The sequence below is a fragment of the Astyanax mexicanus genome, chromosome 7 (assembly GCF_023375975.1).
Source record: "Astyanax mexicanus isolate ESR-SI-001 chromosome 7, AstMex3_surface, whole genome shotgun sequence".
Taxonomy (NCBI): Eukaryota; Metazoa; Chordata; class Actinopteri; order Characiformes; family Acestrorhamphidae; genus Astyanax; species Astyanax mexicanus.
The window spans coordinates 43,960,924-43,986,496 of NC_064414.1; the positions used below are offsets into that span (position 1 = coordinate 43,960,924).

Below are 25,573 nucleotides of genomic sequence, written 5' to 3' on the forward strand. Positions count from 1 at the left end.
AAACAGCACAAAATAAAACTGTTTGACACCAACAGTTGGGGGAATTATTATATTATTGCTAAACATAATACACGGACAGAAGTTTATCAGTCACAAACTTCTATGGGTAATACTAAGTTCTTTAAAGACAAACAAACAGTTAATAGATTCTAACCAGAAACAAGATAATAATATAATTAGATTATCAAATTTAGTAGTTGTACATCCTTGAGCTGTGTGATGCAAACTTTCTTCACATTCTCAATTCACCTTCCAATATTATATATGTATACAGTAATACTGAGGAAAATAGATACACTAATAACCTACAGAAATTAAGTTTGAGGGAAAACGGAAAGCAAATACTGATTACAACCTTAAACAAACAAAAACAGATCTCAGACAATGTGAGATCACAGGTTAAGAGTAAATACCCAGGCATGACACAAGTCATGGGACAGCAATATTTAAACTGATTCATCATGAAATGTTACCATGATCAATGCCCACACCTGTATACATTGTGCAGTGTTATCTTAAACACTGCCCAACTTGCTCATGGCAAGGTGACCTTAATCGTCGCAAGCTGATGTGCAAAAGGAACATTCAAATGACTGTGACCGGCAGTGTCTGGCTTGAATTGACCATGAGAACTTATAAGCATCTCTGCCAGAAATCACAGGTTGTAACTGTTTCTGTGGGACAGGGCAAAAGTCATGGGACACAATCCTCGTCCCATGTCCCAGTTAGTGCACCCAAAACTTAAAGCAGAAAAGGAACAAATTCAGGCCTGCAGTAAGTTTTCCTGAATCCGCCTTCAAATCTGGTAATATGATCAAGGCTGCGTTTGGAGAGTAATTCCAGCATGCTGATGGACATGTGATATTTAAAAGGGACTCCTTGTGTGTGTGTCTGTGTGTGTGTGTGGGTCGGGTAGTGCTCCAGAAGCAGGGCATCCTTCTTCCTGACGAAAGTTCCGGCATGTCAGCAATAAATCACTGAGTCCGGGGAGTGTTCCACAGCTCCCCGCTCTTAGGCAACGTGTTGGAGGAATAAAGTGCACTGAGTAACTAAAACAGACTCCGCTGTCTCTGTGCCAAACAGCCTCCTAAAGGACACACGACACATGCTGAGAAAACGGGTTGCGTAAAACTGAAGGCTCTTTACAGCAGCATCACAGCTGATAAACAGCACTGCTGACGGCCAGCGAAACATCCACAAAGAATTTAACACTGTGATTTACTGAACTTACATGCTTTAAAAGAACTAAATAAAAAAACCTAAAGGCCAAATACCAAAGTTATTTGTGCAACCTTGATTTAATGTCCCACTTTTTTCCACCATTTAATAAATGAAATAGTCAAAATTAATGTCTTTGTCTTGCAAACAAAATGCAGTTACCTACAAAACTACAATTGTTTAGAACACAATTTGAAAAAAAAACATTCTAACAGACAAACAAACAAAAAAAAACCACAATACATTTACCATAGCAGTGCAATGCTATATTTAGCCAGTAAACTACCTCATTATAGTGCAACTTTAGTCAGAAATTTTCCTCAGAGCAGCGCAGGGTGATCCAGCAGTCTTAAGTGCTGGCACTATGATCGGGAGATTGCTGGTTCAAATCCCGGTCATGCGACTTGGCATCAGCTGCTGGAGCCCTGAGAGAGCACAATTGGTCTTGCTCTCTCTGGGTGGGTAGATGCCGCTCTTTCCCCTCATCATTTCAAAGAGTGATGTCAATCAGCACAAAGCATCTGTGAGCTGATATGCGTTTTTCTCTGAGCACGCTGTGATGCTACAGGGCAATGGCTACTCAGCAAAATAGGCGGAGTCTGACTTCACACGTTTCGGAGTTATCATGTGCTAGTTTTCACCTTCCTTGTGTTGTGGCATCACCGGTGATGGCCTAGATAAATTGGAAGAAAATTATATATATATATAAAAAAAAGAATAAACGTTTTCCTCAGCAACGCTATTTTAGTCATAACTTTACCTCAGCAGTGTGACTGTAGTCATAAATTGTCATGTATGTATCTCAGCAGAGAAGTGCTCAGTCAAAAATATTAAACGATTTTTGTTGCATAAAAAGCCAAATTAATTTGAATCTAAAAATACTAGAACATTGCCTGTGGTGTGGAACTGAAGGCCTTGTGTTAGAGTCTGAACTAGCCACTTTTTGAGCAAAAGTGACTGTGTGCTTATCAGGTTTTAGGTTTATTTTCTGCTGTTTACTGTGAGTGTCATGCCACCCAGAGAATGTAAAAAAATAAGCCAGCTGCGATATATTTAAACATATGTATTAACTTCTATATTTAAAAGCTCTGCTTTAGCAGTAGCAGTGCTGCAGTCTTCCTTGGTTCACCGAGCATTTAACTGTACAAACCTGTCAGAGAGGAGTCTGTTCAAGAATGAGCCTGCTAATTAATTCTTAGCATTTATTTGCAAATTTAGCATAATATTTTAGTGAAATGTGATATAGGGGTCTATGTTTACTTCTGCATCATCACTAAATGAATCTAAATTACTTTATTATGTGCATTAAGATAAATACATTTACATCTGCACAGAAAAGAAAATCTACATAATTTTGGTGGCAAATTCCCAAATAAAATAGATATAAATAAAAAGCTGTACTACAATGACCAAAATAATAAAAACAAAACAGACCAAAATAAAAACCTAAATAATGAAATACCAGAGGAAGAATTCATTATTAAACAACAATACTACAGAATAGACAATAAAAAAAGAGGCCAACAAAAAACAATTAATTTTACAAAGTTACATTTACTGCATTTAATTTTTGATGCAGATATATGCATACACCTTTACTAAAATCCTGGCTTTTTTACTGATGTTCTTATCCTCAGATCTAAGATCAGTTTTTAGATCTTTTAAGGTAATGTAATGCCACTGAATCCTACAAACACAAATTCACTGTTTTTTGTTAAATGCTACAGGGCAGATACACATAATGGATACATGCCCTCAAACTGTCTTAATGGTAATAAATGCTATAATAAGTTCTGGATCTTTAAGCACCATCCATCACTGTACACTTCAGAGATAGGAGATAACTAGTAATTCCCCCTGCCATTTAAAGTCACTTATTTTACCCAGTAAATGGAGATTTAATCTTAATAAAACATCACAGTCACAAACGCTGGGTGACAACTACTTAAAAAGAATAAAAATCTGTCTGTTTCATTCATACACACATGTTGACGTTTACAGACAAGATTCATTGTGTTCTCTTCCCCGTTTATCTATTTTTCTTTTTTTTAAGTCAGATTTAATGCTTTTGAGACCTATTTTAGATAAGACAATACGTGAAAAAATATATATTTTTTGCCCCAGAAATGTAGTCATAATTTCTTTGATAGAAAATAATGAGTTATATTGGAAATCAAATCTAACTCGCCACTAACATTATCTGGGCGTTAATGTTAGCTAGCTTTCCGCTAACCTTAGTTCTCTTCCTGGTAAAATAGCTAACTCACCGTTAATGTTATTATGTTAGCCTGTTAGCTAGCTTGCCACTAATGTTACTATGTTAGCTAGCTCTCCGCTAACCTTAGTTCTCTCCCCAGTAATGTAGCTAGATAACTCATTGCTAACGTTAATATGTTAGCTACCTCTCTCCTAACCTTAGTTCTCTCCCCAGTAATGTAGCTACATAACTTGCTGCTAATGTTAATATGTTAGCTAGCTCTCTGTTAACCTTAGTTCTCTTTCTGGTAACATTGCTAACTCACCGCTAAAGTTAGCATGTGCTTTTACACTGGCATTAAACTCACTGTTTGAAAATTTTAATTAAAAAGCAAATTTAAAGTAAATTTAAGACAATTGAAGACATTAATGTCTCTGATCTATGCTGTGGGTTTCTGATGATTAAAGAACAGGTTGAAAGGAGGATAATATTATAATGAAATTATGCAGAGAAACAGATACATGACTACAGTCTGTAATTACAGAACTCCTATGTGATCAGTGATGATAAAAAAAAAGGAAAATAGGTGTAGACATTAGGTGGTGGTCATAATGTTCTGTTTGGTCTGTGTATTAGAGCACTACAGTACTTTACCCAATGCAGACTAAATAAACATTTAAAAATTTAAACCGCCAGTTAATTTCACTCAAAGCCAGTTGTTTTCTAGCCAATTTTCTTCCATTACTGACAGCAGCATTTAATTCTGCATGCACAGCTTGGACAATCTCCACAAAAAAAAGCCTGGCCAATTGAATGGATGCCTCAGACTCTGGTCTTGGAGATGTACCACTCTGGAGAGCTCAGATCCAACATGACTGGCTCTATTATTCACATTACCCTGAAGAACTTCACTACCAGGATCCGGTGTGTTGGATTAGAGTTAATAACAAGGCAGTGGATCAACAAGACCAGGACTGGGCATGCGAGGACTGCCACGTTCAACGCCAAACATTGGCTAGAGGAGTATGTACCCCCCAGCACTGGGCTGTGTGGCAGTGGAACTGAAATTCCCTGCAGAATGAAAATTCATCCAGTATCTCTGGGATAGATTGGAGAAATGTTTGTGATCCAGAGGCAATCGTATGTCTATCTGTTTCATCAATGTTCTTTTGCTGAATGTAATCAAAATTATCACACAAGCGTTCAGTTATCTGAAACCATATAAAACAATCTTGATATCCTTAGATATCATGTTATGTTTTCATGCACTACTGTAAAATAGTTCCACATTGCAGACTCAAACTTATCTGAAAGTATTTACCTTCTGAGAACTCCCCTCAGTGCTGGAGGCTAGGTAATATTGTCTGATAACGGTACCTTAGAGACACAAGATGGAGCTCTAAACATTGCAGTTAGAAAAAAAAAAAAACAATACAGACAGGATTTAGATTAAAGGGGCACTAAAACCCCTGGATTTTGCTGAGAGGGGTAGTTTTAGGAGCAGCACTGGGTGATGTATGGGTTTAGAGGCAGGGCAGGAGGGAGAGCTGATTGGCTGAGCTGCAGCAGCAGCAATTTGCCTCCGATAGCATTGAGACTCAGCAGGGGGAGGTATTATTGATTGACTGATCTGCATACCAAAGTACACGCAATTATCATCTACGCCTATAGCACAGTTTAACTGGGCGATTTTCACAATTAATGCAGTTCATTCAAATTACAGTTTTAATGCCATTTTTAAAATGGAGTAATCACAATTTTGCATACAGACATTTTATTTTTTTAATCTAAAATATCTTTCTTAAACATTTTCCCAAGCACTGAGCTCATACGTAATAAAGTTCCTACCTATAAATGCTACTGCTTTTAAAAACTGTGTCATCACTCTCCGGCGAGGATCCTTGATTAACTGTGGAAAACAATAATAATCTCTCCAAAGTTTATTTTATGGCTTATTTAATTCTCTGCCTCTGAACAGCAATCAGATTATAAAGATTTTTTTTTACAGGTAAACCTAGTTTTAAACCATTTCTTTGTCATCTGTAGTTAGTAGAAGAGGGAAAATATAATTATAATTGGAAATCGGATGATTAATATATATATATATATATATATATATATATATATATATATATATATATATATGTGTATATATATATATATATATATACATATATATATATATATATATATATATATATATACATATATATATATTTTTTTTTTTTTACCATAATCGCCCAGCGCTAAGCAGGACTGGTATGTTTAATTACTTCAAAAGGAACACATTTCAGCTATTAATGGAAAAAATATGCTTAAGGGTTTAGCACCTCTTTAAAACAGATACATATTCTTTAAAATTATGCCTGCAACAGATCAGGAAACATCTCATCTATACCCTTGATTTTAGACTAAACAAACAGTCTATCCCTCTGTCTTCCTACCGAACCAAAAATGCCAACCTCTTAGGAATATAAGGGTTACAGGTGTCGCCTTTATGACAGGTGGCCCGACGATGAGCTGCTACTAAAGCCACACTGAATGTTAACCATCTAATCCTGTATATGTGACCTTAGAGACCACCACAAATGGCCCTCATCAGTCTGACTGGCAGAAAGTCGTCCTTACCACTCGCTGAGAACACAGCTTCTTTATATTCTCATTTCTATTCATTAGGCCATTTCCTAAGAGCCATATTTCACACCTGTGACTTCCACAGTAATGTGAAAAAGAAGTGAGAAGCCCTGGGGATTAGAAGCCTCATCTAGACACATTTCAGATCTCAGAAAGAAGCAGATCTTAGACGCCTCATATCTTTTTTTTTCTATTACAGGAGCACAAACCGGGCACAGTTTTAAAATAATCAATTTCTGCCTTATAGATACAGTTATTCACAAAAACATAACACCCAGATTGCTTCAAAACTGAATGATTTACGTCTCAGGCAGTGTGATTAGACATGCCACAAGAGGGCATAAAAATGTTTCCCCTGTTGTCTAATTACATGGCTCTAGAAGGCTAAGTCTGGGTAGTGCACCTCACTACCTCTTGTTGACTGCTGGAAATGCCTAAACTACACTTTTTTTTGACTTAGCTAATTGGCTTTGAGAAAAAGGGCACCTCATCGGGCTGAGAAAAGCAGAATGGTCATTTGTACGAATTGTCCACCTTCTAGGTTGTCCATCAGCTAGCAACTGCAAATCACCTTCATTTACAGTGTTTTTGTACATGTTAAATCTGGACAGCCATGGACTGTAGCTGCATCTTCTTTAGATACTAATTCAACTTAAATTCTTTTTATATTTACTATAAAAATTACTTTTTATATTTAGAGAATTTTAAATAAATTAAAACAAAAATGCAGAGCTTTCAGAACCCAAATAATGCAAAGAAAACATGTTAATATTCATAAAGTTTTAAGAGTTCAGAAATCAGTATTTGGTGAAATAACCCTGCTTTTTAATCACAGTTTTTATGCATTTTGGCATGTTCTCCTCCACCAGTCTTACACACTGCTTTTGAATAGCTTTATGCCACTCCTGGTGCAAATATTCAAGCAGTTCAGCCTAGTTTGATTGCTTGTGATCACCCATCTTCATCTTGATTATATTTCAGAGGTTCTAAATTTGGTAAAACTAAAGAAACTTATCATTTTTGAGTGTTCTCTTATTTTTTTCCAGAGCTGTATATCATCTTTAAATTCACACATATTAAGTTCCATTACATTACAACAACAACTTCTTGGTGCGTTATTGTTATTTATTCTTTAATGAGCAGAATAAAAGAAATCGAATATTCAGAAAATTATGACAAGCACTATTATGTTGTACTACTCTAACTGAAGAAGAAGAAGAAGAAGAAGAAGAAGAAGAAAAGAAAAAAACACTGCTCTCACATCACTCTCACACTCTGTCTCCACTCACCCTCACTGTCTTACAATTGTGTAAGCTTTAGCCAGCCTTCCTATAAATAGACACACTTCCTTCATGGATTTTACAACTGATGTGTAAAATCTAAGCAACTCAAATTAGCAGCTCTCACAGCAAAGATAGGGAGAGCTGTGAAGAACAGTGAGAATGAGATCTGCTAAATTCCACAAATAATGAACCTGCTTAAGGTCAAGAAGTGGCAAAGAACATTCAGCTATATAAAAAAGCTATAAAAAGAAAGCTGAAGGGCACGGAGTGATAAGGCAATTTGGTAGAAAACCTGCTTCTTCTATACTTCTCTCAGCATGGTGCCACATAAGCACCTTCTGCACTGCTGGTGTGACTTCTTCTGTGATGAAATCGGATGCAGAGCCACAGCACTTCCGCTAATCTCCCCGACCACCGCTATTCATAGAGTAGAGTGGGTGTGAGGGGGGGGCAGCAGACACTCAAACGACCACTAAAGTCAAGGAGATGTTGCTCAGTGTTGCATAGTACTACAGAAAAGTGAGCTAAACTGCTACTATATCTTCTATAATTGAGCACACCCACTCAACCGCCAAACTAATTCAATTCTGTGCCTGAAACTCAATTCATTTCAATTTATGCAGTGCTTTCCACAATACAGAGAAACATTTACAGAGATCCAGGTCTGATCCATTCAGAAGTTCATTCAAGTCTAGAGTAACCCATCCTTTACTCATCAACACAAAATAAGGTGTGCCATTAATACCATTTATACCTGGTCACTTCACATGACTTGAATCGTTATTGTATGCTAATGAGATGTTATCTGCATGCATTTACACTCGGTAGTAGGGCTGGGCGATATGGAAAAAAAATCTTACCACGATATAGTTTTCCATATCAGCCGATATCGATATATATCACGATATAAATCAAATCACTTTCTGTTGCATTTAAGATTTTTTTTTTTACTTATAAGTGACAGAATAAGGGAGTTATGGCCAAAATCACTAGCAGGCTCAGAGCCTTGTGGACAGACACTAGGATGTCCACATCTTGCCGGGTGGGTACAAGGTGCTCAGACAGCTTTTAAATGAATTTTAAAAAGTCACTATACATCCACACAGGTCCGCCGGCAACTACATAAAGCAAATACAATAGTATATCACAGTGTTCGTTTAACAGGTGATTTTGATACAGTTTAGTCTTAGTCCTTTGACTAAAATGTATAATAGTTTTAGTTACATTTTAGTCTATCGGATATTATTAGTTTTAGTCACATTTTAGTCTAGTTTTAGTCTAATACATTTTGGTCATATAAAAAAGTATGTATTACATATGTTTTACTGATTTTCTATTTTATATTTGTTGATATTTTGAGATTATTTACTGCTAATGTTTAGTAAAATAATAGCCTTAAAGTTTTGTTGCATTTAAATTATGCTAACATTTAAATTTTTTAAAGCAAGTGAACTGTAATGGAGGTGGGAGGAATAAAGTAAAGCATAAGGCGTGCTGAGGCAGTTCAGCGCACTGCCTGATCATGTGCTGCACCTGTTCGCAGCGCTACTTAAACGGGAAATAGAAAAGAAAGTTTATCGAATCCTATCGTCCGGCTTATTATAGCTATCGCAATATATATTTTCCTCGATAACTATCGGTATCGTTTTATCGCCCAGCACTACTTGGTAGCCAAATGAATCTTTGGATAGTCAAACTGAAATCTGTTCGCTGTGTGTGAAAGAATATGCAAATTCTCTTATTTGACTGTGATGACTGGTGTTCAAGTTACTAGGAAAAGGTTTTGTTGTGGACAGAGTCTTGGCTCGGAATGCATTCACACTGCTGTAGCATGACTCAACTGCATCTTAGATCAGAGAGTGAAAGAAGCTTTGTGTGTGTTCACAAAAAAAAGATATACTTACACAAAATATTTGTTTGGAACAGTAATACACACTGATGGATTCTGATGATTGTTTTGATAGTCGATTAATATAATTTTTTTGATTTTCTCAATTTGTCAACGATTATTTCTGCCATGTCCTCGATCTCTACAAACAGTAGAAACAGCTGAACATGAGATTTAAGGAGAAGGCATTAGGTCTAGATGTTGTTTAAACATGGAAAGTACTGATATTTAGTTATAAATATGTATTCTGTTATGTTTGGGCACTTTGAGACTCAGAAAAAGGTAAATTGAGCGTAATCTGTGTGAGTTACCCATCTCCCATTGTGTTTCTGTCCCCAGCACTTTGTGTAATGCAGTACAGTTACAAATTAACGATTAGTCTACAATGAAATTTGTAGTCGACACATTTAAATAATCGACATTGTCGATTATATCAACTAATTGTTGCAGTCCTACTGCTATCCTAGTATTCAGTCTAATTGAATGATGGACTTCTTGAACTTCAATCAGTTACTTCTCTCTGCTCAAGCTGCGTAAAGTATTTAATTCCTGGGGGCTGAACTTGGTGGATAAATGTAAATTTTTTGTGGGTGGGGTTTATGATCTATCTCCTAAACTCACATCTTATTGATGGTTCTAGTGTAAATATTTTAATGACTCAAGCAGTTTTTGGGGTCAAACTTTGAAAGTAGTTCCAGAACCATAAACTGAGCTGAAGTTCCAGTGAAGACTTACTGGTCATGTCTGGTGTCTGGAACATTGCGGTCCATCTTGAGTTTGTCGCTCTCCACCTGGTTGAATTTGTTTCGGGCGTAGGGATCCTGTCCCGGCCTCACCACTGTAGCTCCCACGTACAGGTCCTGGTCAAAGTCCTGCCACCTCACCTTTCCTAAAAGATCAAAAGGAAAACACACACACACAAATACTGGACGTCAGGCTACATACTGTAAACACTGAGGCACTTACTTTCTTGCACCATAAATTCTCTGAGTAAACAGATGGTTGTAGGTTCTGAGGGAAGGTTGAATGTTTGCATTGGCTCTCGTCCATGTAAATAAATGAACTGGCTCTCGTAACAGAGGATAACTTTCAATAATCTGCTCCAGTGTGTGTGAGCACAATGACAGGATGCATCATTAGACACCAGCAAGCTGTCAGACACTTTCCCTGTAGCTATGCAGTTTAAAAGCACAGAGCCCATCAGACATGTCTAGAAAATCTCCTCGTTTGTCACAGGACTAATGGCAGGATGAGCGAATACAAGCAGACGTGAGACATAAGCGGTTCATTAACCTAATTTTCCTACTGAAACCGTTCACTCTACAAGCTGTAATACATAGTAATAAGACTGCAAATATGACTGTGACAACTGAGTCAAAAAAGGTCTCTGTTCAAGATTCAGAACACACTGATCCAGCTCTAATACCAATACACACATTTTGCTACAATACCATTGTTTACTTAAACTGTATACCTCATTGTGTGGGAGATGCTGATAAATGTTACTTCACATAACTTTTACAATAATATATAAGAAACTAACACATATAATAATGAACTGAATGTATTAATTTGCTTTTTTCTTGTTACTAAATAATAAACATTTGTGAAGAACCTTGGAAAGTCATTCAACTGCAAAATCAAGTAAACAAAAGATCTGCATATATTTTTAAAATTTGCTGACCCTGATTAATCACTACTCTGAGGTTGAGACTAAAGGACCTTTTGCACAGATTAGTACACACGCAATAGATATCTGCTCTAGAATTAAATATTCATAAATGAGTGCATTTTAGCTTTTTTCTAATACAGATACTCTAATTTTCAAGAAACTTTATAGAAATAAACAGGGTGAGTTCTGCTCTTTATTAAGTCTATAATATTGGGTTAGCTGCAATGCTAACAGCTACAGTAGCCAGCTTTGGCAGAAATGGATTCGGTTAGCCACAATGCTAACAGAAGGACTAGGCAGAATAGGAGCTTCAATGCTAAGACACAAAAGGTTTTACTAATTCTGATGACCCTGATCACTGACTATACTGAGGCAGGGACTAGAGGACCGATGTACAGACTAGCAATCATGTACTGTATAGTTGCTATTCGATTTAAACTGGGATTTAATATCTGAAAATTACTGGATATTATCCGATTTACAGACTTGAATTACTTGCTGAAAGTTGGCAGGACAGGTTTTCTGTCAGATATATGTGGCAATCCTGCTCTGAGTTATAAAGTTTAGAATACCAGAATTAAAGTAGACAGTAAACAGCCTCGGCAGGTTTGCATGTGTTAGCCACAATGCTAACAGTTGGACTCTAACAGACAGATGCTAACAGACAAAGCTGCTAGCCTCTGCAATCATGGAGAGGATTAGCCATGATGCTAATTTTTTGGTTCAACCTAGATTAATTACTAATAGACGATTACAGTGTGCACACTTCTAGAAAGTTTATCTATTAGTTATGATGTGTATCATGTCGGTAGGTTACTCTGAACCCTAGTTATAAAATCAGCATTGAATTCAGTTGTCTGTAGTTGCTAACAGTGCGGGCATCAGGCTCAGTAAATGGAATGGCCTCATGGATTGGCCTAATTAGTGATACCTGCCCCATCTTATTTTGTTATTATTGGGACCAATATACCAAAATACAATACAATGTTGAATTCATATTCTGGACTTGCATTTTTAATCCAGTGTTCACTGTATGCCAATACAGTTAATATTTCCTACAGTCCTAATATATAAGTCACATTCCGTCAGATACTGTGTATATATAACCAAATATAGCAATTTCCTGCTTCAGTATGAGAAACGTCAGCTGTCCTCACAACTGATTAATCAGAGAAGATAGCTGAGATTATAATTAGGACTATAAAACATATGGTGGAATTCTTTTCCATTATCTCCTCTAACAAAAGACTATCTGTAATTATTTCAGCGAGGAGCTGTTAGCTGTTGTTAGCATCATAATTAGCCTGTCTGTCTGACAATAACATGCCACTGATGCTAATCACCCCGCAGAAAGCCAGTATGACTCAGACTAAAGCCACTGTCAAAAAGCTCAGGTAATGTATACTTTATTTGTTAATACTTTTACCCTATATTTAAAGGATACCCACACAGAGGCCTCATGACACATTCATAAGCAGAGAATAATGTACTTTTAAAATAGTTTTAGCATATTTATGGATCCAAGCTTATGCCAGTGCTCTTAATGTGACACAAGCCAAGATGTTTTATGATGAGAATTAATGAGATTGAAATGCGGAACGTGTGCAAGTGTTAAATAAATATATGTAGCGTTTTGAATTTTATTGATGTCAGCATTCTGAAGATGACTTGGAGGTTTAATGGCATTATATTAATATAAGCAAAAATGTGCTTGGTACCTATCCTCTTCTGAAATATATAACTGTATGATCAATTTATAAGGAAGATTATAATAGAAAAATAATAGATAAAAACATTATTTTTATTTAGTGTCAGGTATCACTAAATCTGGACTACATTTCCTTCTAATGTTTGCGGTTGCTAACAGCACTGAAATCAAACAAGGGCGGAAGGTAATTCATCGCTCAGTGTTGTCAGTTGGACAACAGTTCTTCAGTAACGGCCTTCAGTGAGCAATCTACCACACCTCAAACACTTGACTCAATGTAGATATATGCAGATTTGAAAACGCAGCCCTTTAGAGAAGTGAGGTTAAGATGATTATTAGAAGCTCTTGTGAAGATGCAGGGTCCATTCAAGCGAGAGTTGAATGGCAAAAAATTCTCTTTGAAAGCAGCTTTCAGTAGCTGCAGCGTGGACTGCTCTTACACGCAAATCTAATATTCCTCCTATGTGAAGATGCTTGTTTGATTACGTGCTTCAGCACAAGGTTGAAAAGTATGATCTTGCTGATCTTGAAATTTTCCATCTAAAATGTCAAAAATGCAAAATATGCCCGGCCCCTTTATGGTTGAAACAGTTCTGCTCAAAATCTTACAAAAAAAAAAAATGATCATAATTTCTAGGGGTGTCACGATTCTCTAAATCCTTGATTCGATTTTACTTCCGATTTTAAGGTCAGGATTCAATTAGATTTTTTTTTTTTTTTTTTTAGATTAGTCTATGGTCAGTCATTGGTTTGATTCATCAAATTTACAATATCTTATTTCAAAAGGTGGGTTTGATATAAGTGATGCAAAGTGATACAAGTGATCTGTAATACACCACATTAGGCACTAATGGTCAAATTTAAATAATTTAATTAAGATATATATTTAATGCCATCTAGTGCCTTTTTTTGGTAGCTGCAGTGTGCACTATTAAAACAGAAATGTGCAACATAACAAAATAAATAATAAAAAAATACAGGAACAGTCATGTACAAAATAATAGAACAATTAGAGCCTTAACAAACTGAACTCTATCCTACTATAACAGTTAAACATGAAAAATAAGACTTGGTCCCTGAGAATGACAAGTTTTTTTCTTTAACAAAGATATTATTAACTTTATCTGAGAGAAAGATGCTCCTTAAGGTACCAAAACTATTAACATATTTGAGGCTAGACAAAACAACTTATTTTTATATTTTCAAGTTTTTCTTTAAGAACATGAGAATGTCCACATTCTCTGGAGAAAGGTCGGCTACAGTGTGCTGCGCCATTTGTGTAGCGTGCTGCGCCACTTGCGCAGCGCGCATGCGTGCGTGCTTGCGTAGCTTAAAGGGAGGGATCGTCGATCCTCTTTTTGACTTCGAGGCTCGAGACCATGACATAATTTCAATCAATTTCGATTAAATATCAAAATCGTGACACCCCTAATAATTTAACACAGTGTTGACTTATACTGTACTACACACATTAAATATTTGGCAATAAAAAATATATTATATTCTGTTGATTAAGTGAAAAGACTAAATAATTTCTATAAGGACACTACAAAAGAATGGCTAGATCACTTAAAGTCCTACTGCAGTGTTTCTTCTAACATTAAAATGTGTTTCAGTAGCAGCCAACACTCCACGTGTCTCCCTCTTCCCCTTCCTTTTGGCTCTGTATTTGCATGTGAGGGAGCCAGGATGAAGAGCAGACAAACAGCAGGTTTAAGTTCATTTTTTCACTGTATTCACATAAATTAAATTAAATAAAGCATTCTGTAAAACATCATCTTAGGTATCTCTTCAGAAACTGTACAACTAAGTATGTGGTTGCCATTCTCTGTGGAAATTTCACTCACATGTGACTTAACTGGCACTGCTGAGGTAAATCTATATGACTAATATGACATGAATGTATGATTAAAAGAGCACTGCTAAAGTACATTTAGGAATATTTATGACAAAATCTGCACTCCTGAGTTAATTGTGTTGCCAAAATAGCACTGCTGAAGTAGATTCATAATGTATGTAAATGTACTGTACTGTGCTGGTGTGTCTGCTGGGATGTAAAATATATAAGTGTTCAGTATATATTTTATAATGTGACTTTGTAATTGCTTATTTAACAAAAAGTAAGACCAATATACATCAATGCAGTTTTATTCATTTTGTTTAAAAAATAGCTAAATTAATGAAAACCTGCACAAAAAAACTATTTTAATTTCAGTGCTTCCCAACTGGATACCAACTGAAGATCTGATGCCAGTCTATTGGGACTACAGTAGCACTCTGTGTAAAAGGTGTATGAAAGGATAAGTTTCTAAAAGGTAAGTTTCTTTAAAAAAAACCTGTCAAGTCTCCCGTTTTGACAGGGAGACTACCGTATTTTACTGCTCATTCCTGCCGCCCTCCCGTATTAGTATTTTCTGTTTTCTATTTAAAAAACATTACTATTAGGAGACAGGTGCTGTGTGAATGGGAAATCTCTTAACCAATCATGGAGCCCGATCAGCTTGCTGGTTTTGCGGCAGGAGCAGGAGGGTCAGTTGTCAGAATTTGTTAAAATCTCAAATATTGTTGTGTAATTTATTATTTTGAAAGGGTTGAAGAGATGGTTGAACTGGAGAGAGAGGAAATATATATCTGAATATATCTGGTCCATGACTATATCTCTATTTGTAAAAGCTCATGATACTATTTTTAGGTCACCAACAGTCATTTTGCAGAATTTGTGCACCCTTTGTTAAATTTTAAATCCATTAAATAAAAAAAATTGAAGTAAATAAAAAAGTGAAGACTTTTATGTAAATATATATAAAAGTGTTTTATTTAGGCTGTAGTATAAGAATTACATATGTAGGAATGTCCACAACATTTCAGTGTCAACAAAGGTAGACCTATCAGATTCTGATCATCTAATTGTAGTTTGTAAGTGGTTCACAGGTGGTTATTTTAGATTTCTTGTAAACCTGTCTTAAAATGTAAGGGATACTGAACCTCGGTTAGGCTGGTGGGACGACTCGAAGCGGGCATCGGAAAATTTCCCTTATTTTTAAATCTAAAACTTGACAGGTATGGTATTCTCCCTTTCTACAGTGCAGCAAGATACCAGAGTCCACATAGACTCACAGCAAAAAGAAAAACTATTCTGAGCGTGCTGGATCAAACAGACACTGACGAAGCCCAGACAGAGCTGGAGTGTGCACGTATGCCATCATTCTCATGTAAAACACCCACAGAGAGCGCAGTGGAAACACTCTGATAAACAGTAAGTGAAGGGTCTGCTTCAGGGGGGCAGCAGTGGTCCTGCAGTGCAGGGAGACGGAGCTGTCATCAGAGTAATTAACTGCTCAAGACAACGCAGAGCCTCCGGGCTGCGGCCTTCACACTTCACCTCCACAGACTGAACCCACTGCACACTTCCTACAGCAGACTCATGCATATATACACACACACACAAACAAAGGACCATATTGTACAGAAACACAATATAAACTTTTCTAACGTTCAGAGGAAAAGCACCATCTGGTTAGTCCAGGAGATTACAGGGGGTAGTCAGGGCCTAAAGGTTAAAGAATTGGGCTTGAGACCAGAAGGTCACTGGTTTGATCCGCTGGACTGGCTTGAAGTGGGGGTTGGGGCAGGGGGGGTTAAGGAGCAATGCTTTTGCCTTCTGCAACATTAACAGCTGAGGTGCCCTTGAGCTGGGCCAATAACTCCCTAGACATAGAGGTGGCTGCCCACTAATCTGACAGTGTGTGATCTAGTCCTTAATGTATGTGTGTGCGTGTGTGCGTGCAGCCAAATTTTATTGCAATAAATGATCTTAAAATCTATTTCGAGGCTATAAAAGTGAAATTACCTTTAATAGCAGCACATCTAAACAACAGAAATACTGCAAGAATTATCTAGTTATACATACAATTTACAATATACAGCTCTGGAAAAAATAAAATAAGAGACCACTTAAAAATGATGAGTTTATTTGATGTTACCGAAATTGAAAACCTCTGGAATATAATCAAGAGGAAGATGGATGATCACAAGCCATCAAACCAAACTGAACTGCTTGAATTTTTGCAAGAGGAGTGGCATAAAGTTATCCAAAAGCAGTGTGTAAGACTGGTGGAGGAAAACATGCCAAGATGCATGAAAACTGTAATTAAAACCAGGGTTATTCCACCAAATATTGATTTCTGATCTCCTAAAACTTTATGAATATGAACTTGTTTTCTTTGCATTATTTGAGGTCTGAAAGCTCTGCATTTCTCATTTTCTGCACATAAATGCTCTAAATGACAATATTTTTATTTAATATTTGGGAGAAATATTGTCTGTAGTTTATAGAATAAAACAGATATGTTTATTTTTCTCGAACATATACCTAAATCAGAGAAACTGATTCAGAAACTGAAGTGGTATTCATTTTTTTCCAGAGCTGTATGTACTCAACCTTTTTAACAATATTCACTGAACACTCTAAAACTGTTCTGTACATGATTCAGGAGACTAATAAGTAACTTGAGGACTTTACAGTTTGGTCTGAACCAAATTAGCAATGGTGCTACAAACTATGGTCAATTGTTACAGTCTAGATTAACTGAAATAACATTCAGACTTTTGGACCAATTTACAAGTTAAAACAGGCTATAGTCACTCGTTAAACAATAAAAATTGCTGCTAATTACACAGAAGTATGAATACATAAGATTATGCTAGTGAGTCCTGTATCTACTGTAACTGTAGATTAATCCTTTATTCCATTTTAATAAACACAAATAAAAGGTTGTTACACTCATTCTGCTGAATGATTTGTGCATTCAAAAGTCACATTCTGTTAGGGAGGCAGAAATTGACAACACCTGTTAAGGCCATTAAAAAAAAAAAAAGACAACCCAGCACCGTTCTTTAGACTCCTCACTAAACCAGCTGAAACTGGAGGAAATTACATTGATATTGATTTTAATAAGATTATTTTTGACATCTTAAACATTAAATAGTCAGCATGTACTAGCACTCGACTGGGGCTTTGCTTTAACATAATGTCACGGTCACACACCATTTTTGTCGTTTTTGACTATTTAGATGATGTTTCAGATTCACCTAAAAAAGAACGGACAAATACAAATGCTCCAAAATGACGCGGAATAAAACCATTTTGTAATGAAAAACTTTTCATTTACCCTCCAGCGTATTGTGAGGACAGCTGAGAGGATCATCGGCGTCTCTCTCCCCTCCATCACGGACATTTACACCACGCGCAGCATCCGCAAAGCAACCAGCATTGTGAATGACCCCACTCATCCCTCACACGAACTATTCTCCCTCCTGCCTTCGGGAAGAAGGTACCGCAGCATCCGGTCCAGCACGACCAGATTCTGCAACAGCTTCTACCCCCAAGCCATCAGACTCCTCAACTGCAGAGACTGAACTGATGGTTTTTCTGTACATGCACACACACTCTTACCCCACTTACCCCAGAAAATGGAAAGCACTAAAAACCCTACTACCTCACTGGACTCTATTGCACACTGTGTAATAGCGGTAATTACTACCTCACTGGTCTTTTTTGCACACTTTGTGCACACTGCATAATTTGCACACTGTCTTGTTATTTATTATTCTTTGTCTGTATTGTGTTGTATTGTCTGTCTGCACTTTTGTACTGTAGCACTATTGTTCTGTCTACACTGTGTTTATGTGCACCATGGTCCCTGGAGGAACGTTGTTTCGTTTCACTGTGTACTCTGTATATAGCTGAAATGACAATAAAAACCACTGTGACTTTGACTTTTATGTGCCAGCAACATAAAAAAGCAAGAATTAACTGGAGACACACAATCCTTCAGTGGCCAATATTTTATTTGCTCATGAATTGAAGAATGTAACTGTAAAAATGTTGTTGTGGATAATTATAACAATGGCCTGATTTTATTAGCGCTTGTGTGTCCACATAAGATATGCACGTGTACAATATCAGATCCTTGCATCAGCCCACAAATTCCCATACCAGTGCATTCTATTTTCTCTTTTTTCTTCCAAGCCACAGGAAAGTTCCAAGTCTGCGAAGATCAGTGGATCTTCAGAACTCAAAAGAAAAGCTTCAACAAACAAACAAGTATTGAATGTGAAGACCTATCCTGAAAGACAATCTGCCCTCTGCTTTAATGACGAACTGACCTCGCTTCACAAATCTAATCTCAATTGTTGCAGCGGAAACGAGGAGCTGCGGCGCGAGATCTTCACTCTGCAGAATTTCAGCTGCCTGTTCTGTGACCTACATAACAAAAGGATCTGAGAAAGACAAAACTGACTATTGATAATCCCCTGAAACTGCAGCCTAAAGCACAGCAACAGATGGGGAGTACATCATGTGGTACGCAACAATGCATAAATCTGCTTCCTCACTTCCACCCCACAAGTCACAGTTTAAAGTTTATGACGAGCTAATTGGAGCAGCTCTCTGCGGGTCTCAGCGCCAGAGAGAATCCACGTCACCGCTAGAGCAAAAACGCACCAATTTACATCTCAACCATATAGCGCTTTAGCGAGAGTGGCAGCAAAGACTGTAAAAAGTCAGCATATGCCAGAACTTGAGGCTTAAGACTCAGTAAATTGGATCTGCTGTGGGTTTAGCACGCTGGCTCAGGAACTTGTAAGAGGAGGGCTGGAGTTTCAGGCTGGGTGATCAGCCGGGGGATGGCAGTAACATGCTGCGTTTTTCATTCTCCTGAGTGACTTCACACACATGGCACACAGAACAGAAACGGCTGCAGGCAAACGAAGAGAAAAACAGCAAAGCCTGTACGAGCCCACCACACAAAACATGAGATTTTCTACCTAGCCCTCAAAGACCCCCGACTGAGCTCACATTGTTGCCCCGTTCTAACTCTATACCTGAATCAGGTCTGCTCACATCTCAAACACATCAAAAGACTGGCAGCTGCTAGAGTGTAGTGCAGAATGCTGTTTCCTGGTGCTGGAGAGCTCTACCACCCTGCAAGTTCACCCCCCCCCCCTAATCTTATACACCTGATCCAGGTAATAAGACCTTTAGGGAACTTTCTAGACTTTCTAGACTGTTAGATCTGAAATCTCCAGAACCCCTGGAACAGGGAGGTAAGATGATGAATGACTGGCTGGTATGTAAGTGTGTAGGGAGGTAGATATGTAGATTGATAGACAGATTGATAAATTAATTTAAAAAAGTTAGTTAGTTAGCTATTTCATTACTTTGTTAGTTAGACTCTTAAGCCTACATTTACCTGGTTTGTAACATGATTTCAATTTTACCGTATTTTTTCAGACTATAAGGCGCACTGTATTATAAGTTGTACTTTCATTAAACACCTACTGCATTTTCTGGTCTATTTTCACACATAAGAGACCAGATTATAAAGCCCATTTTAAGTGACAATAGCAAGGAACAAAGGTCTCGCCATGTTTTACAAAACTGCACTTTTTTAAAAAAATTGTCTTTCAAAGTAAAACGAGCGCTGAAATGCAAGATTTGCTATGATTTCTCTCCTGAAAAGCATTTATTTGGGTGAGTAAAGTGCAGTGCTAGTCTTGCCTAGCACTAGTAAACGCCGCCCAACAGCGCTACACAGTGGAACCCTGAGTGTTTTGGCAAGCCAGGGTGCTATGAGCTAGTGGTTTGTCCCACATAACTTGTTTTGACATGATAAACACTAAACTCTGAATATACTCACCTCTGAAAGGTAGAAGAGCTAGCGCTGCTGTTAGCAGCTAATGCTAATAATGCTCCAGCCTTGGTGCTAGAGAAACTTCACTGAAACTCTTTCATAAAGCTGTACTTCAGTGGAGTGGCTTTACTGCTCCTTACAACCTAACCGGATTATTAGGCACACTGGTGATTTTTGAGAAAATTAAAGTATTGTTAGTGCGCCTTATAGTGTGATAAATATGGTAGTTATCTTGATAAAAATGGGAGGTCAATGTCCTACATGTAAAACACTCTCAAAGATTATAGATATCCTTTAATGTTTTTCAGGCATAAACCAGCCTTAAAGAAGGTTAATCTAGATCAAGTGTCGGGTTTCTTTTTTTTTGTTTGTTTTTCTATTTTTTTCCCCCATTTTTCTCCCCAATTTACATAGCCAATTACCCAACCCACTCATCTACCCACCTGGAGGGAGCAAGGCCAATTTTGCTCCCTCTGAGCGCCAGCAGCTTGATGGCAAAGCTGCATAAGCGGGGGTTCAAACCTTCGACCTCCCGCTCATAGTGCCACTCGGCGCCCCAAGAGTTGGGTTTCGTGCCCTGGGTGTATTCTCCCAGTGGTTACATGGATAACAGTACACACACGTGCATTCTTGTGTTCTTACCAGGAGGAAGTGTTTCCATGCTGTGAGCTCTGTCATCTGAATTGAGGCTTGCTTGAATTCTGTTTGAATTTAACCCACTCCAATCATCCTGTTAAAAACAACATAAATAGAAAGAATATATTAAGATCGTGCAACAGTAAAACAAGACATCGTAACTTTATTTCTATGAACTGTAAGCACTCAAAATAACTCAGTGGCACAAAAATAAAAGAATTAAGTTGAAAAAAGGATGTTTTAATTACACAAATACACATTAAAGAGTGGGGGTCATTTACAAAATAAATAATTATATATATATGTATATATATATTTAACAAACGCTTGACCAAGTGAGCTAAAACTTTGCATGCTGCATTTCTGTCCCAATTCTCAATATCCAATTGTCCCCCCAAGAGATAGTAGATACATATTAGCTGATGTTACAGGCACCGTCAACCCAGTTAATATAGCATAGAATCAAACTATACTGAGTATCAAAACTCCAGCATGTTCAAATATGCCTGTTACTATAGGCCTACTAATCTCACAGCCAGTTTTAAAAGCAAACCATAAACAAGACAGCCAGTACACTCATTAGTCAATGCAGTTAAGAAGGTTCACGCATCAGTGTTTCAGCTCGCACTCTTTCTACACACTGCAGTCTATCAGTAGGTTTTTGGTTAATCCAGTAAAGAAGCCAAGTCTGCAGGAACAAAAACAAAAGCATGAGTCAGTCTCAGCACAGATCTACCTCTGCTCTGAGATGAAAGTTCACTGAGCCTGCAGAAGTGTGATTTAAAAGTCAAAGCAAAGAGAAGTCCCACCCTGCAGGCCTGACCTCAACACCCACAATCCCACACATCTCTAATGCTCTGCTTCTCTTTACCTCTGTGCCAAAAGGTGAGCTCTCTGCTCTTAATGTGAGCTCGTAAAATTACACGTCTAATGTATGGTCTGTTCTGAAGTGCATACAGCAGCAAAGACAGCCTGAGAATAGTCTACCAACCAGAGGATGACCAACACTGTAAACTGTGCACAAACTCTGACTTTACTTTATCTACAATGTGGAGCAGATACAGGTAGAGTGGAGGACAGTGAGTGATTATACACAGTATTTAAAAACTCCAGCAGCACTGCTGTGTCTGATCTACTCGTTCCATCTGTATAACTCACATTAACATCTCATACACCACCACCATGAAAATCAGGGTCACTGCAGTGCTGAGAATAATGACCCACCTCCTCAATAAGTGTTTGGCAGTATACTGGTTTATTCGATATACCGTGGGGGGGAAATAGAACTGGTATGCATTTCTCTCATACCGCCATACCGCTAGAGGGGGCTGCAGAGCGCCGTGCGGAACAGCGCTGTCAAAAAACACACGCAGCTCTGTGGAGTCAAACGCTGGTCTAGCTCTGTCCTGCCTCGATAGAAATCAGAACAGCTCCTGCTGCTGTTTCTACTGTATGAGTGTTTTTATTCCAGTAAAATAGAGCAGTAACTACAGACCCTTTGAATATAATAATACTGCAGCTTAAATGATCATTTGAATGTATTTTTTGACTGAAAAAAAGAAGGGAATTGTGGCTGATTTAAATACTGTAATGCCTCTAATGGCTTCAGGAATAACATAGAAAATTTATATTAAACTTGTGTCTTACTTGTGCAATAGGGCTTTTGAGATTCTATTTCTATTTGAATGCTTAAACATGGAGTATTTTAGGTCCATTTATAGTGTTTATGGAACTATTTAAAATCTATTTAATATACTCTAAAGAAAGTTGTGTTAAAGTTGTTGGCTTATCTCTTTTAAAAGTCTATTTTTTATATTCTTCAGCTGTTTTTCTGCTAATTAAGTCTGATATCTATATATATTGTATCATTTTGTGGGACAAAGTAAACCCTATACTAATCAATGCCTTAATTTAAAGCCTGAGTTTTTTGTATTATATGTACTCCTAACTGTACTGTAACTCACAAACCTATATTAAATCCCAGTCATGCGGGGGAAAAAACAAATAAATAAATAAATTAATAAATGTAAAAAAAAAAAAAAAGTGATATACCGTGAAACCATCAGACTCCTAAAAATACCATGATATGCATTTTTGGTCATACCGCCCTGCACCAACCCAAATAATAATATCTGCTCTGTGTTAATCTATCCTGACCATTAAAGACCAGGGTGAAAGCAGGGTAATAATGTGTACAGAGAAACAGCTACAGGACTACAGTCTAATTATAAAACTACATAGTGCAATAATTAACAATGAGTCTAGACAAAAGGAAGTGGTATTAAATCGTATGGCTAATTGGCGCACATCCTTGAACAACACTTGAAGATAAGATTAGAAAGATTAGAACACAGATGTTCAATCTGGCATGCAGTGCTTAAAAGCTGCTCTTAAGAGGAGAGTAAAATGGAGAAGCTTCTTCAGCAGAAGAGTGCCATTGTTCCAGTAGGGCAATGCCAGTACTTAAAGAACCAATATGTAATATGTAACTAATTCTACTTTGTTTGTGAAGTACTCGCAACAGAGCAAAATAACTTCTTTTGGACTGGACTTAAAATTCTTTAAATTTTCCAAAAATCATCAGTATGCCTTATAATCCAGTGCGCGTTATATGTATGAATGTATTTTATCAGTCAGGTATTGCCACTCCGCTGAAATGAAGCATTATACGGGTGTTTCAGGTTAGTCTTCTAGCAGTATTAGCATTAGCCGCTGCCTGCACTAAGCACTAGTCGTTTAGCGGTCTGCTGCTAACCTCGGCTAGCACTGCTGGAGCAGCATTAGCCTTAGTCTAAGTGCTAGCTCTTTTGCCATTCAGAAGATAGTATATCATACTGTAGCCTGCGTTTTTACAGTGTTAAAACAAGCTACGTGGGACGAACGGCTAGCTAATATCGCCCTGGCTTACCAGAACACTCAGGGTTCCTTAGTGTTGCGCTAGTGGTAAGCTGCTAATTATAATATTGCTGCACCCAGCCTTTGTGGAAATCTTACTGTAAATACACGGAAGCACTTTCCTCATCAAAATTAATAGTTTTCAGATTGTGTATGTAGAAATCTGTGTAGATTAACATCCAGTGCTCATTTGACTTTAAAAGAAAATGTTTTTTTTTTTTAAGAATTACAGTTTTGTTTACTTAGCTTAGCTTTACAGATCTCGCCACCCAGCAGCCAGACCTGCTGAATTAGAAGGAAAACGCGGAGACACCCATTCCTTAATAGTGTCGTATATTGAAAATCGAAGTTCATTCATAGTGTGCCTTAAAATCTGGTGCGCCTTATAGTGTGAAAAGTACGGACCCAGTCCTATTTCCACACCCCTGTTTGCCAATGATGGTACACAATGGCAGGCAAACACAGCATGCTGCTGACTCAGCATCCTTCTATAAACAATTATAGACAAACACAGCTTAAAACCCAGAAGGACAACAAGACAAATGCCAAGCTGGCTAGCTAGCTATTTTTGTCATACATTTTACAAGTTTGCTTTAGTCATTTAGTAGATATTGTTCCTACATTTTCTTTAAATATATAACTACAGGATAAGTCTCTGCATTAATTAAATTAAAATCATGTTTTTGTTTTTTTTTACATTATCACTCATTTTAGATGTTAATCCATTCACAATACCGTCCAGGTCAGAATTTTACTTTATTTTACAAATACAAACACTAAAGTCTTGATTCCCACAGCAGTGCACAGGTTCATATGAGTTTATAACATCATTCACAGCTTCAGCATTTTCATTTTCTCACTGAAGCTTAAAGCCCTGCAGTCGTTCTGTGTGAACATCTCACCTTTAGGAACATGTAGACAGGCCTGGAGGTGTGACACTAATGATGCTCAGTTAGGCCAGAGGATTAATCACAGAAGTAAGCAACAGTATCTCACTGCAAATCACTTCATTTCAGGCAATGTTAGGACAAGGTGTCCTGCATACAGCGAGAAAATTTGACCAAACGAGAAAATTTGACCATATTAGTCCAGTACTATCAGCACTGCACTGGCTTCCAGTCAAATTCCGCATAGACTATAAAATTCTCCTGTTAACGTATAAAGCCCTACACGGGCTCGCTCCTGAGTATTTACAAGACCTCATCTCCTGTTATGAACCACCGCGATTACTCAGATCTCAGGGTGCTGGTTTATTAGTAGTGCCTAAAATTCAGAGGAGCTCTGCAGGAGGAAGAGCTTTCTCTTATAAAGCGCCTCAACTCTGGAATAATCTCCCCGAATATGTTCGGGACTCAGATAGGGCTGCCACAAACGATTATTTTTATAGTCGACTAATCACCAATTATTTTTTATGATTAGTCGACTAATCGGATCATACGTTAATTGAATATAAAACACAGTTTATCACAATAGAATGCAGCTGCTATTATACAACCAACATTAGATTTCAGCTATATGCTAACTAAAAATAAAAACAATTAAAATCATAGTTCATTAAACCTTTAATGAAATATGCAGCTTGTTGTAACAGACAATTATTTTACTGTTTAGCATAAAGTGTAAACAACTGTGTAAAATAAGGATAAGGCACTGGCATTTATGAAACATCTCAACCGTGAGGTTGTTTGAACTATTATGAAAAAAAAGTATATTAATAAAAAATGCCTCTCTGTCCAGATATTGTGTAC

The 25,573-nt window shown here is 37.4% G+C and overlaps 1 protein-coding gene across 3 annotated transcripts in view; it reads right to left on the minus strand.

Annotated features, from left to right (window-relative positions):
• galnt2 (UDP-N-acetyl-alpha-D-galactosamine:polypeptide N-acetylgalactosaminyltransferase 2) overlaps positions 1-25,573 on the minus strand; it is a 139,714-nt gene that overhangs the window by 38,932 nt on the left and 75,209 nt on the right. For all 3 annotated transcript variants that reach the window (XR_007439919.1, XR_007439920.1, XM_022684543.2), the window contains exons 2-3: positions 20,937-21,024; positions 9,956-10,109 (exon numbers count right to left, since the gene is read on the minus strand). Coding sequence is in view for 1 of the 3 variants with exons in the window: in XM_022684543.2 (XP_022540264.1) it covers positions 9,956-10,109; positions 20,937-21,024 (242 nt within the window). In the remaining 2 variants the exon portion in view is untranslated. The remainder of the gene's footprint in view (positions 1-9,955; positions 10,110-20,936; positions 21,025-25,573) is intronic.